Here is a 14,478-nt window from a genome sequence, read left to right as displayed (position 1 = left end):
TCATTCTGTCTCTGTCATACCCTCATGCTAAATGGCATGGTTCAGTCTCATTGGGCAGATCTCACAGACTTTAGAGTGCTTGTTGTAGGTACTTGGTTGACAGGTGCTTCAGTATCCAAAACAACTTGTTTCAACAGGTCTAAAAAGTAAACAGATTTCATAATAGATTTCCATCCCCAACTTCCCTAAACAAACAAATATGTCAGTGAGATACAGTATTGCACACTATTGCCATGGCTGTCTATACAAAGATATCCCTATTGAATATCACAATAATGGCGCTATGAAGATGTAAGTGTGTGTGGCAAAGTGGCTGGTAAGGGGAACAGGTGTAGCGGTGATGCGGTGCAGGAGTGACAGGCAGACAACGGTATTCCAGTGAAAAAGGTGCTTTATTTCTTTTCCAGGTCTGGTGACCGAAAAATAAACAAATCCCCGGCGATACACAACAATGTGTAACGCACGAGGATAACAATAAACAGGGCACAGTCCCGAACAAAACAAACAGACGGTCACCAGTCCTGGGTGAGTGCAGTCGTGATGGTGGTTTAGTTTAAACACAGATAGTGCGGTGTGCAGTGGTGCTCCGGACAGTGCTGACCCTTGGCGACAGCTCCGGAGTAGTGCTTTAACTGTCTGGTGGTGAAAAACACAGAAAATTACACAGACAAACACAGCAAAACACAACACGTAATTATTTCTCTTATTTTAACAACGAGAGCTCCTTTCTCGATCCTTCTTATTATTTATTTATTTATTTATTTCTCTAAACTGCATGGCAGTAAAGAAACAAATACACACACACACACCACAGCAAGCTGTGTGGGTAAAAATAACAGTCACCACAGCAACGCATATAACTGATTTGGTTTTGTTTTGTTTTTACCAGAAAAGCTGAAACAAGCCTGCTTATGCAACTCAACAGCGGGGCACAGCAGAGCTGGGTCCCAGTGGAGAAACCACACTTCTTTTTTTTTTTTTTTTTTTATAAGTGCAAGGCAGTAAAGAAAAAATACATACACACACACAACAGTAAAGCTGTGAGGATAAAATAGCAGTCACCATGGCAACGCGGGTAAACTGAAATCTTTAAGCTCACCGAGGGGGCGAGCTGAGGCAATCCAGCGGAGTCAGCTCCACAGCGGATCACACATCTCTTTCTTTTTTTTTTAACTGCAATAGCATATGAAAACACAAGACAGCGAGTGTTGTAAGGCTAGAAAAGCAGACTACAATCGCAAAGTGATGTAGGCTGTTGAAAAGAAAAAGAGTAAACTGAGTTCACAGAAGCGGGGTTTCTGATTCCAGGGAAGTGGCAAGCCGGCTTCCAGCAGTGAAATTGCAGGGGAACTCCAGAAAACTCGAGAGAGCTGTTTCACACAGTCTCGATCACAATAACTGGACAAGGGTGTCTAGCCTGGACTATGTGCAGTCACACGACGGAGCACCGTCTACAGGCAGAGGGCATCGAGGCACCTCGTGCACCGATCATCCGAGAGCACTATGCGCACCGAGGTACTAGACACCTGCCTACCGAGCACCGTGCGCACCGAGTGTACTGTGTACTGTACGCACAGAAGTACCATGGGCTGAGAGTGCACCGAGGTACCGAAGCACTGGGGGCAGCTAATGCAGCGGTGCCTGCCCTAACCGCGTGTAGTCAGCCACCTGGTCAGTGCGTAGCATGCAACAGAGGAGACACACAGGCCGAAGCCGCGGTGGGTGAATCTGTGGACGGAGTACATCACGATAATACAATAATAATATTACAGGGGAGCACACTGCTGTTGTTGTTGATTTTTCTGAGGTCTACTCTACAGCGGGTCTGGAAAAATACAGCCCATGGAGGACAAGGCCTGCTATCGGCAGCTCTGGTATAGAGAGCTCAGAAAACACATACCAATAAGTAGGATGACCCGGAAATGAATGGAACACACAACATGCAAGTCCTGCGAAACGAGACGCAAATGCGCCCGTTTCTTTATTAAATAAAATATTTAAACAAAAACAAAACACTTTCCAAAACAGAATGGCACGGTGGCCAAAACAGACAGACACTACAAACAACACACAAAATAAATACCCGGTACAATGATCAGCTAGGTAGCAGTTGTTTTTGTAGTTTAGTTTTCCTCTCCTCTCCCCCGTTCTTTCACCCTGAACACGCCAACCTTGTTCAGCCAAAGTTGCTTGTTTTTATATTGTAGCCAAGGGGTTAACTGGCTATTAATTATCTAGTTTATCCCTCGACCACTTTTGGCACAGGTTTAATCATATGCATGGTCAACAGCCAGTTTGTCAATAATCACTCATTGTTGACCATGTATTCTTATGATTAAATCTGGATGGGGCATTTTAACCCCAGCCAGGCTGTAAACAGTAATACGAATAAAACAGATTTTACCACACTAATAATAATAATACAAAATAATACAATGCACACAGGGGCTGGGAAAATGCATTTACTCCTGATTTTGATGAACAAATTCCCTTTCCCTTGTAATGCGATTTTGGTGACATGCTTTGTTTGGCCCTGTCCTTTTCTATCTGCATAACTTGTTCTTTTTTTAAATGCAAGCAGAGCCCCTCCCATTACGAAAGGGAACAGCACTTTTTTAGAAACAATGTTCTACTGTATGTTATCTATATATTTTAGTTAAACAATAAATAATGTAGCTGTGTGAACTGTGATATGAAACATGCCTTCGTTAGCTTTAGGGCTGCTCTGAAAAACGCATACATATATATGTCATACTTCATAATTAATGGAAGTGTTTTAAAAGTGAATATGCACTTATTGCTGTGGGTCTTTCAGAAATGAACTGGACAGTAGCAGATATATGAATGGAGAAATATTAGTGAAGTGTCAGTGTATCGGTTTCTCGGTCTTGGTTTGCTTTCGTAGTTGTAAAGTATTGATTGGTTGGTTTTGGTGGATAATCAAATAAATTTGGACCAATTGTTGCATGTCTAGTGTTACTCCCATTCACAAATACCTGAACAGGAATCACTTGAGTAAGACCAGTACAACGTGCACAAAAGCATAATTCTTAATTCCTAATTGTGTAACTGAAACGACCTGCCGTTACCTCTCACGCTGAACTGTCATGCACAAAAAAGACGAATTCGCACAAAACAGAAGGAAACAAGGACCTTGCATAAGTTGCTTTTTTCGCCACTACTCTGTAGAACCAAATACAACTTGCAACACCCCCCCCCCCCCAAAAAAAAAAAATCACTTAACCAAAAAAAAAAAAAAAAAAACTTATGAAAATAAATCTATCTGTAGCGAAATTTGAATCGGTCAAAAACATTTTTTTATTATTATATTCTAGCGTTATTTTAAGATGACTGAACGAGCCAGTAAGCAATAAAATAGCAGTATATCCAAACATTTTAACAAAAAAATTACCGGTATGTAAAAAAGATTTAGCAGTTTGATTAATAACTTGATTTAGTTAATATTTAACATACATCAAAGTGCTCAATATTTTAAATGTTAATAGCTAATTAGTCACAAAAATGTATTTATCATATCATAGCATCAATTGAATTTTTAAATGAATGTTATCAAGTACAAAAGTTAGTATGAAAACGTTTCTACAAAAGAAAAAAACCCATTCCAGCACCTCAAGCTGAGCCCACGGTACAAATGCATCCAAACTCCTGTCGCTGCCTGTTTTGTTCTTTATACTTTCCCAAAATGTATTCTTTGGTAGCGGATTCGACATATTGTAATCTTATTAATACTGAACACACTTTTTACATCTGCCAGCAGAGCGATCACATGACCTTAACACTGCCCTATTGTCAGAGCCCTCGCTTTACATTCCGCCTACAGGTTGGCAATCTGTTAGCTCTGATTTGTGAATTTTTGTTTGATTGACAGTCGGCCAATACTGCCTTGCTACACTATTTTTCTACAGCTACAGCTGTCGCCGGCGCCTTCTTTTCGGTATTAATAGAAAAAAATACGGACCACAGTTTGGGAACCACTGCTATAGACCATTCCATTCTATTTAACTGCCTTGAATAAACTGTGGGACTGTCTGGCACTGTTCTTTCGTGGTTTAAATCCTATCTTACAGACAGTTTGTCTCTTATGGGGAGGACATAGCTGGAAGGTCTGATGTCCATATGACACACAGCTTTATTTGTCCGTAAAGCCAGACTATACTTGTGCTGGCGGGCTACTTACGTCCAGTCTAGCAGATATTAAGTGCTGGATGTCTCAGAATTTTCTGTTGCTGAACAGAAAAAAAACAGAGGTTATGCTAGTGGGTTCCAAAAAACAATTAAATAATGTGGTATTACAAGAGCTTGAGTTTAGTCATTTCTCTTCAGGTCTTAGATCAGATATAAAAAGTGTAGGTGTTATTTTTCACCCCGCTCTGTCATTTGAGAAACATATTAGAGAAGTTACTTACAATCATTTGTGAAATATTAAAAAAATTACACATCATTTACATATGTGTTGCCGAGAGACTTATGCATGCATTTGTCTCATCCAGAATTGATTACTGTGATGCACTCCTCTCTAACTAAAACATGGAAAATCCTAACTAAAACTAGGAAAAGGGAACACATTACCCCTGTTCTGGCTTCTTTACATTGGCTCCCGGTGGAGTTTAGAATTGATTTTAAGATTCTGCAGCTAACCTATAAAACCTAGAATGGCCTGGCACCTGTTTATTTATAAGAGTTACCCACCCCATATGCACCCAGTCATTCAGTAGATAACAGCACGCAGGTCTTTTGATTGTCCCGCGGGTGAGTAAAATTAAAACGGGTGGAAGGGCTTTCTCACAAAGAGCACCACGGCTATGGAACGCCATTCCTTCCTTTGTTAGGGAGGCTGGGACTGTTACAGCTTTTAAATCTAGACTTAAGTCTTACTTTTATACATGAACCTTTCTATCCTAGTGTGCCTCTACTGTCTTTTTAAACACTGTTTTCCTGTATATTGTTTGTGTTTTTTGGGTTGTAATTGATTATAAATTGCTGTTGCTGTACAGCGCCTTGAGATGCTTTTGGTGTGAATGGCATAAATAAAACTGGATTTGATTTGATTTGACCCTACACACGATGACAAGGAGGCACTGCTGTATGACTTAGCTGAGGCCTGTCTAGATACTTTTCATGGAAGGCCACTGCTACACTATGAGCACTTTGCCCATCACATGCATTCTGTACAAAAACACTGAGTTCACTTGTTCACTGTGTGACATACAGCACAGGAAGTGATTGGGTACTAGGAAACAACAGCTTCCATTTTTAATCTGTAATGCTGTATTTGAAAAACCATGATATCAAAAGGGAGGGGGGTCTGGGATCAGCTGTTAAAGGTTTGAATAATGGTTAAAAATTTAATTTTCAGGAAAAAAAACGAACGAGAACAAAAATGCTTAAATCAAAGTGAGTTCAAATGCAACAGCAACTCCTTGGATGTTTACATGTGCAACAGAATGCACAGCACTAAGCTGTGTAGTGTAGCAGGCTGTTCGCCTCACTTCTGCAGGTGCCAAAGGCAGCCAGCACAGCTAGCTCAGGGGAGCTTGAACACCACCATACCCTCTATGGAAAACAACAGCAAGGTCTAATAAATCTCATGGGTATTGTTTTAAAATGTTTAAACGATAAATATGGCTCTTTAATGTTTACAGAGCTATAACAGTATTGCTCAACAGATAGTGCAATAAAACACTACAGGTTCCTGCCTTTTTTCTCCAGCATTTTAGACACACATTTGGACAAAATTGTTTCTTCAGACAAATAAAGACTTGTCTTTACATTCAGATTTATTTTCTAGACATGTTTTAAAAGGACATTTATTTTGCGGACCCCACAAAATCCTGAATGGGTCAACATTGCACTGATATTCTCATTTGTACTTACTTCATATCTATCAATATAAATGATAATGGTTCAGTCAGGAAACTCATGCGATAGATTAGACATCACTACTATATTATACAGATTTTTACACAACATTCTTTGACCTTTGGCCCCGCCGTTCGAGGTACACCTACCCATAAATTAGCTGGCAGGTAAGTGGGGAGAGGGCAGGATAGCTGCCCTCTCCATTAGACAAAGCCAAAAAGCAGGTGGTGGCTGGGGAGGAGTAGGTGAACTCTGGCCATAATGGATTTAGGATATAAATCCTTTCTTTGCTGATCAATACACATATTGTTTATCAAAAGACTAATAAGATATTAGCTATTTGACTGATGATTTGTTCTGGTGTTGAAAGCACCTAAAATATGCTTGATGTTTATGTGATTTGCTAAGGTTAAAAGGAAGTTCCCTGGCTGAACCATCACTTCTGGATTTTTCATTTAGCACGGTAATATTTACAGGCCTTTCTTTCATCATTAGAACGTAGGCGAGTTGCACAATATGTTCCTACCTCAGATCACATCCTTTTTTAAAATATGGAAACACGTTTTTCCGGCAACTTACACAACCCCATATTATCTCTTGCAGTAAGGCAGTTTTTTTAACATTTTCACCAGCCAATTGAAAGAAATTATGCAATACAAAAATGAGAGCGTGTATTATTTACAGTAACTAACCACAATTTTGCCATGCATATCCAGGCAAATTATCAGAATTTTCCTCTGAATGCTATTTTGTTGTTTTGAGTAACTGTCCTTTGAACACAGTAACAATATCGCAAGCAATGCATACAATACTGCATTCTGATATTTTCTACGAAGCAAACAATCCTGTTTTTACAGGGTTTCTATCTTACATGTGTCAATAACATTAAGATGTATAAAAATTTGGAAAAGTAATGTGATGGCAACAAAAAGGATTTTGCAAAAAAAAAGGATTCTGGATTTAGTTGTGTCACTAATTATTTTTCTATTGCTACCTTGCTTGCTTGGGATCATCAGAACCATTTAGAAAATCTAGTATTTCTTACTGATGTATTTCTTGCATCCAGTAGGGGCAGAGTGTAGCAGGGGTACGGTGTCCATTTTAGGACATCCTCAGACATCATTCCTTCCCATGTCAGGAATCACCCCTCCTCGAGTCAATCGTCAGGCATCAGGCATCAGTCCTCCTCGAGTCAGTCGTCAGACATCAGTCCTCCTCGAGTCAGTCGTCAGGCATCAGTCCTCCTCGAGTCAGTTATCAGATATCAGGCATCATTGCTCCTCGAGTCAGGCATCAGGCATCAGACATCAGTCCTCCTCGAGTCAGTCATCAGGCATCAGGCATCAGTCCTTCTCGAGTCAGGCATCAGGCATCAGTCCTCCTCGAGTCAGTCGTCAGACATCAGGCATCAATCCTCCTCGAGTCAGTCGTCAGGCATCAGGCATCAGTCCTCCTCGAGTCAGTCGTCAGGCATCAGTCCTCCTGAAGTCAGTCATCAGACATCAGGTATCAGTCCTCCTCGAGTCAGTCATCAGGCATCAGGCATCAGTCCTCCTCGAGTCAATCGTCAGGCATCAGTCCTCCTCGAGTCAGTCGTCAGACATCAGGCATCAATCCTCCTCGAGTCAGTCGTCAGGCATCAGGCATCAGTCCTCCTCGAGTCAGTCGTCAGGCATCAGTCCTCCTGAAGTCAGTCATCAGACATCAGGTATCAGTCCTCCTCGAGTCAGTCATCAGGCATCAGGCATCAGTCCTCCTCGAGTCAGTCGTCAGGCATCAGGCATCAGTCCTCCTCGAGTCAGTCGTCAGACTTCAGTCCTCCTCGAGTCAGTCGTCAGGCATCAGGCATCAGTCCTCGAGTTTTTTTTTTGTTTTTTTTCGGGGAGAGTGAGGGGTTTAAAAATAAATTGATTGATTGATAACCCTATCATTAATCATTTTTTTGATTTAATAAAGTGTGTGTTTGTCTAGGGACTGGGTAAACAGGGACTGCAGTTATTTTGGGGACTTGATTATATTACCTGGGGCAAATGCTTTGGAACAGTAGTAGCTAATATGTAATATACTTATACAGTGAATATGGAAAGTTTGATTGAAAAATCCCACTTTCAGGAATTATTCCCCAGGACAAAACTACTGCTTTTTAATAGGGGTCGCGTCAAGCTATCAAAGTAAGTGGAAATTATTTCGGGGAGTAGATTTTATGTGCTGGGGCAAAAGCTTTGGAAATGTTCAATAATGCAATAGACCTGGTTTATATGTGTAATTTAGATTGTCTCTGTTACATGTAAAACCCCCTTTTTTAAGAATTAATAATATAAAAAAGACAATATGAACACATGATTTTGTTATTTTAGGAAAATGCAAACTTTTATTCTGAGTTCTGTCGTTAAGGTTTACCCAGTCCCTACACAAACACACACTTTATTACATCAAAAAATGATTAATGACGGGGTAATCAATCATTTTTCATGTATGACATCTCAAAGCGCTTCACATAACAAAATTTAATTAAATAAAAAAATACATTAAAACTGTTTAAAAAAACAAAAACAAAAAAACAGTTATGTCTGATGTCATGTGCTGATAAGATAAAATTTAAATCCAAACAAATTCAAATAATGAAATTGCACATCGTAACTTTTAAAGTATTTTTTAAAATGCTTAAAAAAATACATATTAAATGCTAAAGAAAGGAAAATGCACCAATCAGCAGCTACACTGACATCTGTGTCATCCAATAGAAGCACCTAAGGTTTTTTTGCTCTTGTTTGATTGGGTGATTCAGACGGCTCCGTCCAACCCCTCACTCCCCCCCTCCCCCCCAAAAAAAAAAAAACTCGAGGAGGACTGATGCCTGATACCTGACAACTATCTTGAGGAGGAATGCCTGACTCGAGGAGGGGTGATGTTTGAGGATGTCCTAAAATGGACACTGTACTGGGGAACAAATTAATAGTTATGTTCTGGTTTAGCAAAAAGCAATTGGGGACATCACTGTAGTCACAGAGAAGTTGTAACTTCTGTGTTTTAAAAAGTCACCATGATTTGATGACTGATACAGAAAATGATACAAATGGATTCAAAACAACAAGAAGAATACATTAGTTTACTCTCACTCCTCTTTAGTGGTTGCCAGCCAGTGCAATATACAGGTTTGTATTATTACGCATCCATAAGAAGAGGACCACCTGTTTATATCATCATATTGTTCGTTTCTGAGGAGTGAGAAGTTGACCTGCTGAACACTGACTTGGAACCCCGTTCCACCAATCTCCATTTATGAAGCAGCTTGAGGGAGTTCCGGCGGAATTTCTCCCCCACAAAGGCGTACAGGATGGGATTGATGCAGCTGTGGAGCAGACCCAGGCTCTGGGTGATGAAGATGCCAAGGCTGATGGAGTTGCGGACCTCGCAGGTGTAAGTGACCAATTTGAACCTGATCAGAGTGTCACCGATTATCACCAAGTGGTAGGGCATCCAGCAGATGAGGAAAGCCAGCACCACAGCCACAATCACCTTCATAGCTTTCTGCTTCTCAAAGCTGCGTGTCTGCAGGAGTCGGCAGATAGTGATGCCGTAGCAGACCAGCATGATTGTCAGCGGGAGGAGGAATCCCAGAGAGTGCCGGAGGAGCCTTGTGGCAAAGCGCCACTCTGCAGCAGTTTCCGGGTCATACTCCTCGTAGCACACTGTCTTCTTTGAGTTGGATGGCTTAAAGGCTGAGTGAAAGAGAACTGGCAGGGATAGCAGTGCTCCCACAATCCAGACAGAAGCACAGGCAAGCCAGCTGTAAAATGGCTGTCTCTGCTTCCGCATCTGGACTGCTCGGACAATGGCAAGGTAGCGGTCAACACTGATGACAGCTAGAAACAGGATGCTGCTGTAGAAGTTGACCTCCTGGACCAGGCTGACAACTTTACATAACACGTCTCCAAAAATCCATTCATGGACAGTACTGACCGCCCAAAAGGGGATGGTGACAGCGAAGAGAGTGTCGGACACCGCTAAGTTTAACAGGTAGATGTCAGAGGGGGAGAGTGAACGGTGGTTCCACCCAATCACGATCCCTACTATGATGTTCCCTGGCACTGCAAGCAGGAAGATTAGGGCATAGATGACGCAAATGACAGAGTTCACTGATTGCTTGATCTGCAGTGGTTGGCAGGTGATTGTTTTGGGGTCAAGAATGAAGGTAGAGTCATATGATGCAGATGTGTTCTCAAAATCTGACCAGTCCAAGTCATCGATGGAGAAGGAAAGGTTCATGTCCTCTGTAAAATAAAAATAAAAGTGAAATTAGTAAATGTAATCAAATGTGCAAATTTGGATCTTAAGGATTTTAACTATCAAGGATAACGTCTTAATTTCTAAAAAGTATTTAATTAAATTCATTGTTTAAATATCTTTATTTTTGCTCCAGCTTAGTTTATTATTTTCCAGGCTTTTTAATATCCTGTCCAATCATGCTTTGTCTTGGATGGATGTGCAGCTGTAATTTCCTCTCTGAACGTATGATGTTTACAGTTTACAGGAAATGTAGATAGTACTCCCTTTATTAACTATACTCTTTTCCAAATACGAAATGAGTCTATGGCTATAAAGAGAAGGATGGTCACTTCAGATTGAAATAGTAAAATGCAGTCTGCACCCCACTGGTTTCTGCTTGCTTCATGCTGATTTAGGGCCTTATTTTTTATACAAACCACAATGATCAACGGTAGCTGTTCACAACATCAAACTTGACAACTTAATGCATGGAGGAGGGATGTCCAAATTATAGACAGAGGATATATGGATGCTCAGGGGATATTTCATTGTTGATTTAGCCATATCTTGGAGGCTGGTTAAAGGCATTGTGAAAACCAGGTGCCGAGCAAATCATTGTAAACTGGGGAGTGATGAGGAAAGTCACGGCTAAGCTTCCAGTTCAAGTCAGTTGATAATGTTGTAGATAATCATGGCATTCCTGTGTTGTCACTAGTGATCAGGATGTTGGCCAGCTGTTTAAACAAGTGAAGGCTGCCACTGAAAACAGATAAGGAAACCACAGGGAGAATGCAATTAAACTTTCAGTCTGAAAATACCCCAAGGTACTTGGTGAAAATGGTCTGTTGTCAAGTAAAGTTTTGCATCACCTAGAATCGTAGGCTTGAGACATAAAAAAAGTACTATAAAGTACATTATAATTATATTTCTAAAGCAACTCTAATGTAAACCCCCACCCCAAGAAAATGAACAATGCTCAGCAGGGTGCATTTATAGGGGTTAACCAAAGGAAAGTCAAACCAATACATCATGAGCAAGGCACTTTATTCTCAGTTATTACAGACGTTCACCAAACAATGACTGGGTTTTACAACACCTATAGTATCACCCACTATGTGTATATAGAAAAATGGGAAACATTATTTATTTATTTATTTATTTATATTTTTTAACACTAATAAATTCCCGGAAAGTTTATACACTATAAAAACAAAACATACGAGATATGATTAAATCTACAGAAGGAAGTGAGCATTATAAACGTGCAATGGAATTACACTAGCATCAAGATGTTGCATCCCAGTCAGCCGATCCTAGGTAAAGGAATAGGATCTGTGAGGATGCAAAGAGGCAGGTCCACATTCATATCCAGTGATGTACACTTACTACAGACTTTCTCATTGCCACATCACCGTGTCAACACATGAAGATAAGAACTTGCTTAATGACATGGAGCAATGCATTGTATCATATTAAAAAGGAGCAGCTTCAAATTACATTTTAATTGTCTCCCTGCATTAGGTAACAGCGATACTCGATCTGTCAGTTCAACAACAAGCACATACGGCTGATTTTAATACAGTGTACCATGCAAGCCTAGAAATGTAATGTGATTACATTACAGAACCTGGTATTTTTCATATGTATGAAATGATTTTTCAGTGTGGAAAGTGATTTTCTATTGCAGATCTTTAACTTACTCTTTCGGTGGGGGGAAGAAATTACCAGAGCACACCCCTAGTGGTCATTTTTATAAAAGGTAAAAAACAGGTTCTGATAAGGTTTACAGACACACTGTAATACATGTTACCTTAATAAAAATATTGCTATTTCTAGCTCTGTTAATTAAAAATGATGTCAGACTGACATCAGGCTCTGATGTCAATCAAAAATAATTTTAAATAATACTGATAAGTTTGAAAAATACATTTACAACTGCACTAAAAAAATAAAATAAAAACATTGATGGTTTGCAACTTATGACAAATGACAAAGACTCATTGATTTGGGCAGTGGAACATTAAGCACTGCATTAGTGGGCGGTAGCGCTATGTAGACAACATGTACTATTGTGCAATCTGTTTGGAATGGAGGGATCATTCGAAGTTCTCCCAAAGTCTGTGCGCTTTGAATATGGAAATATTTCGGATTTGAAGTGGATGATGATGGAATGGTAAAAGATAACAAGACCTTGTTTTTTCTCCATGGATATTACAAAGTAAAGCACCACTAAGTTAAAGTAAGTTAGTGCTTTTGATATGTAAATATCTGTTAACATCTATGTTAAAATATATTGTAAGATAGCGGGTTGTGAGAGACAGCAGGGAGGGGGTTAAAGCCTCCCTGAAGAGAGAAATGCACCTTTTTGTATTGTTTTGCTTTTTCAGTTAATCAGTTTTGTTAATTGTTTTATTGTTTAGTTTAATTGTTTAATTGTTTTATTATTAATTATCATCCGCACCTGGGCGTTATTGGAAAATTAGATCCAGGTGCAGTGTTTAAAAGGAGAGCAGTCAGTCTGCTCGAGGCTGCTGAGTAGAAGGAGGCGGAAGGAAGGTGCTCTGCTTCCGAGCAGTCCTGAGAGTAAGTGCTTTGTTAAGCGTGTTAGTGTTTGTTCTGTGTGTCAGGTAAACGGCTTAGCCGTCCTGCAAGTTAGTCAGGGAAATACCTGTTCAGTAAGCGCTCCAAACGGAGTTAGGTGTTTGTATTTTGTTTTATTTTTATGTTTATTAAAATAATAGCGTGACAGCGCTGAAAACTCCATTTCTGTGTTTTTGGGTCGTATTTTTAAAGGGGCACGAACCCGAGTGAGTGCAGCTGGTTTACATTATATATATATATATATATATATATATATATATATATATATATATATATATATAACATTTTCATATCGTTGCCCACCACTAGAAAAAAAAGTTTACATCTCCCAAATATACTTTGCGCTGTAGAGGCAAGCATTGCCACCCCCACCCCGCCCGTTAAACGTGCTTGTTGCTATTCTAAGAGACATACAAAGCATGTCACTGCTGCCCCTCCTGCTGACATCTGCAAACACTCCTATACATCAGGAAAGCAAACCTGGATTTAAAAAGTGGTAGGACTGCCCGAATGGTGTTTTAACTACACATACTATGTTACAGCAAACACTAGTAGAGCTGGCACGTTTAACTTGAATTGATAAGGTTACAATCTTCTTAAATGTGTCAAATAACTGTGGGGTTCCTTTCCAGTTTTCCTACCTGACATCCTTGATCCCTGGAGTTAAAGCTGTTGTCTCTTGAAGGCAATCCTGTCCTTAGCACACACGGTTTGTTAAAGCTCTGATGACATTTTCAGTCTTGTGCCACAGGAGCATGACATATTGCACAGGAGGAACTATAAGGATTGCTGTCACATGAAGGAATTTGTCACAAGTGATCCGTGATCCCCGTAGAGTTTTTTAAAATTATTATTTTTTACATTGGGACATATTATAAACCCAAAGCCACATTATCAGAAAGGAGTAAAAATAATCACATGTTTATACTAGGCATAGTGCTATGTTTTAAAATATGCTTTACAGTCTGACCTATGCACTAACCATGGTTTCACTATGATGTTTTACACTTTGCTAGGCTTTTACAGTGCTATGGGAAACTTTTATAAGGGAAACCAGGTTGCATGTAGAAATTAATAATTTGTTCTGAATACTTTCTTTGTGTGTCACTTCTTGTTGGGTAAAATGGAAAGTCATTCTGCATGGGTAGTAAACCGATAAAATTTGAGGTACCAATGCGCCTGTGGGATGATTTTTTTATTAGCATTGTTCGCATAAATTTAAAGAGGAGACAATTCTCTATTTAGGTTACTAAGAGATTTAGGGCCTGATTCACAAAATATACTTTGTTGGCGTTAGTACCATTTGTCTTAATATCAGTGCTAATACCCTTCTTTAGCAAATGAGCCAAACCAAAAAGGTCAGTCAGTCTGTGTGCTTGAATTATTGCTATTAACATTTTTTTTTTTTTTAATAGCGCTTTGTGGACTCATTAGGGGTGCTCCTGTTTTAATTATATCATCTGTACAATCCACAAAGGTGTAGGACACTTGTTAGCACCTTCTCAATGGTAATGTTTAAATCCATATCCAAACAATGTATAGATTTGTTGATTAGCTTGTTAAGTAGGCTACATATACAGTATAAAACAATGCATATGATGAAATAAATAGGCTACATTAAGACACACATTCCGTAATTTATTAAATTCTAATTTAATTCAAGATAAGCACCAACTAAGACGCAGCTTTACAGTAAACTAATGTGATCGATCTGTGTCTCCATCCATT

At 39.6% G+C, this 14,478-nt stretch overlaps 1 protein-coding gene across 1 annotated transcript; it reads right to left on the bottom strand.

Annotated features, from left to right (window-relative positions):
- Positions 1 to 8,727: 8,727 nt before the first annotated feature.
- LOC117400322 (C-X-C chemokine receptor type 1-like) lies at positions 8,728 to 13,475 on the bottom strand. The gene is made up of 2 exons (XM_034000117.3): positions 13,392 to 13,475; positions 8,728 to 10,154 (listed from the first exon to the last, which is right to left on the bottom strand). Exons 1-2 carry the CDS (start codon positions 13,396 to 13,398, stop codon positions 9,076 to 9,078), a joined length of 1,086 nt encoding a protein of 361 aa, XP_033856008.3. The 5' UTR covers positions 13,399 to 13,475; the 3' UTR covers positions 8,728 to 9,075.
- Between the last annotated feature and the right edge of the window lie 1,003 nt (positions 13,476 to 14,478).

The sequence above is a fragment of the Acipenser ruthenus genome, chromosome 10 (genome assembly GCF_902713425.1).
Source record: "Acipenser ruthenus chromosome 10, fAciRut3.2 maternal haplotype, whole genome shotgun sequence".
NCBI classification, from domain to species: Eukaryota; Metazoa; Chordata; class Actinopteri; order Acipenseriformes; family Acipenseridae; genus Acipenser; species Acipenser ruthenus.
Note: the sequence above shows the minus strand (reverse complement) of the source record. Positions and strands in the feature narration are given on the sequence as shown.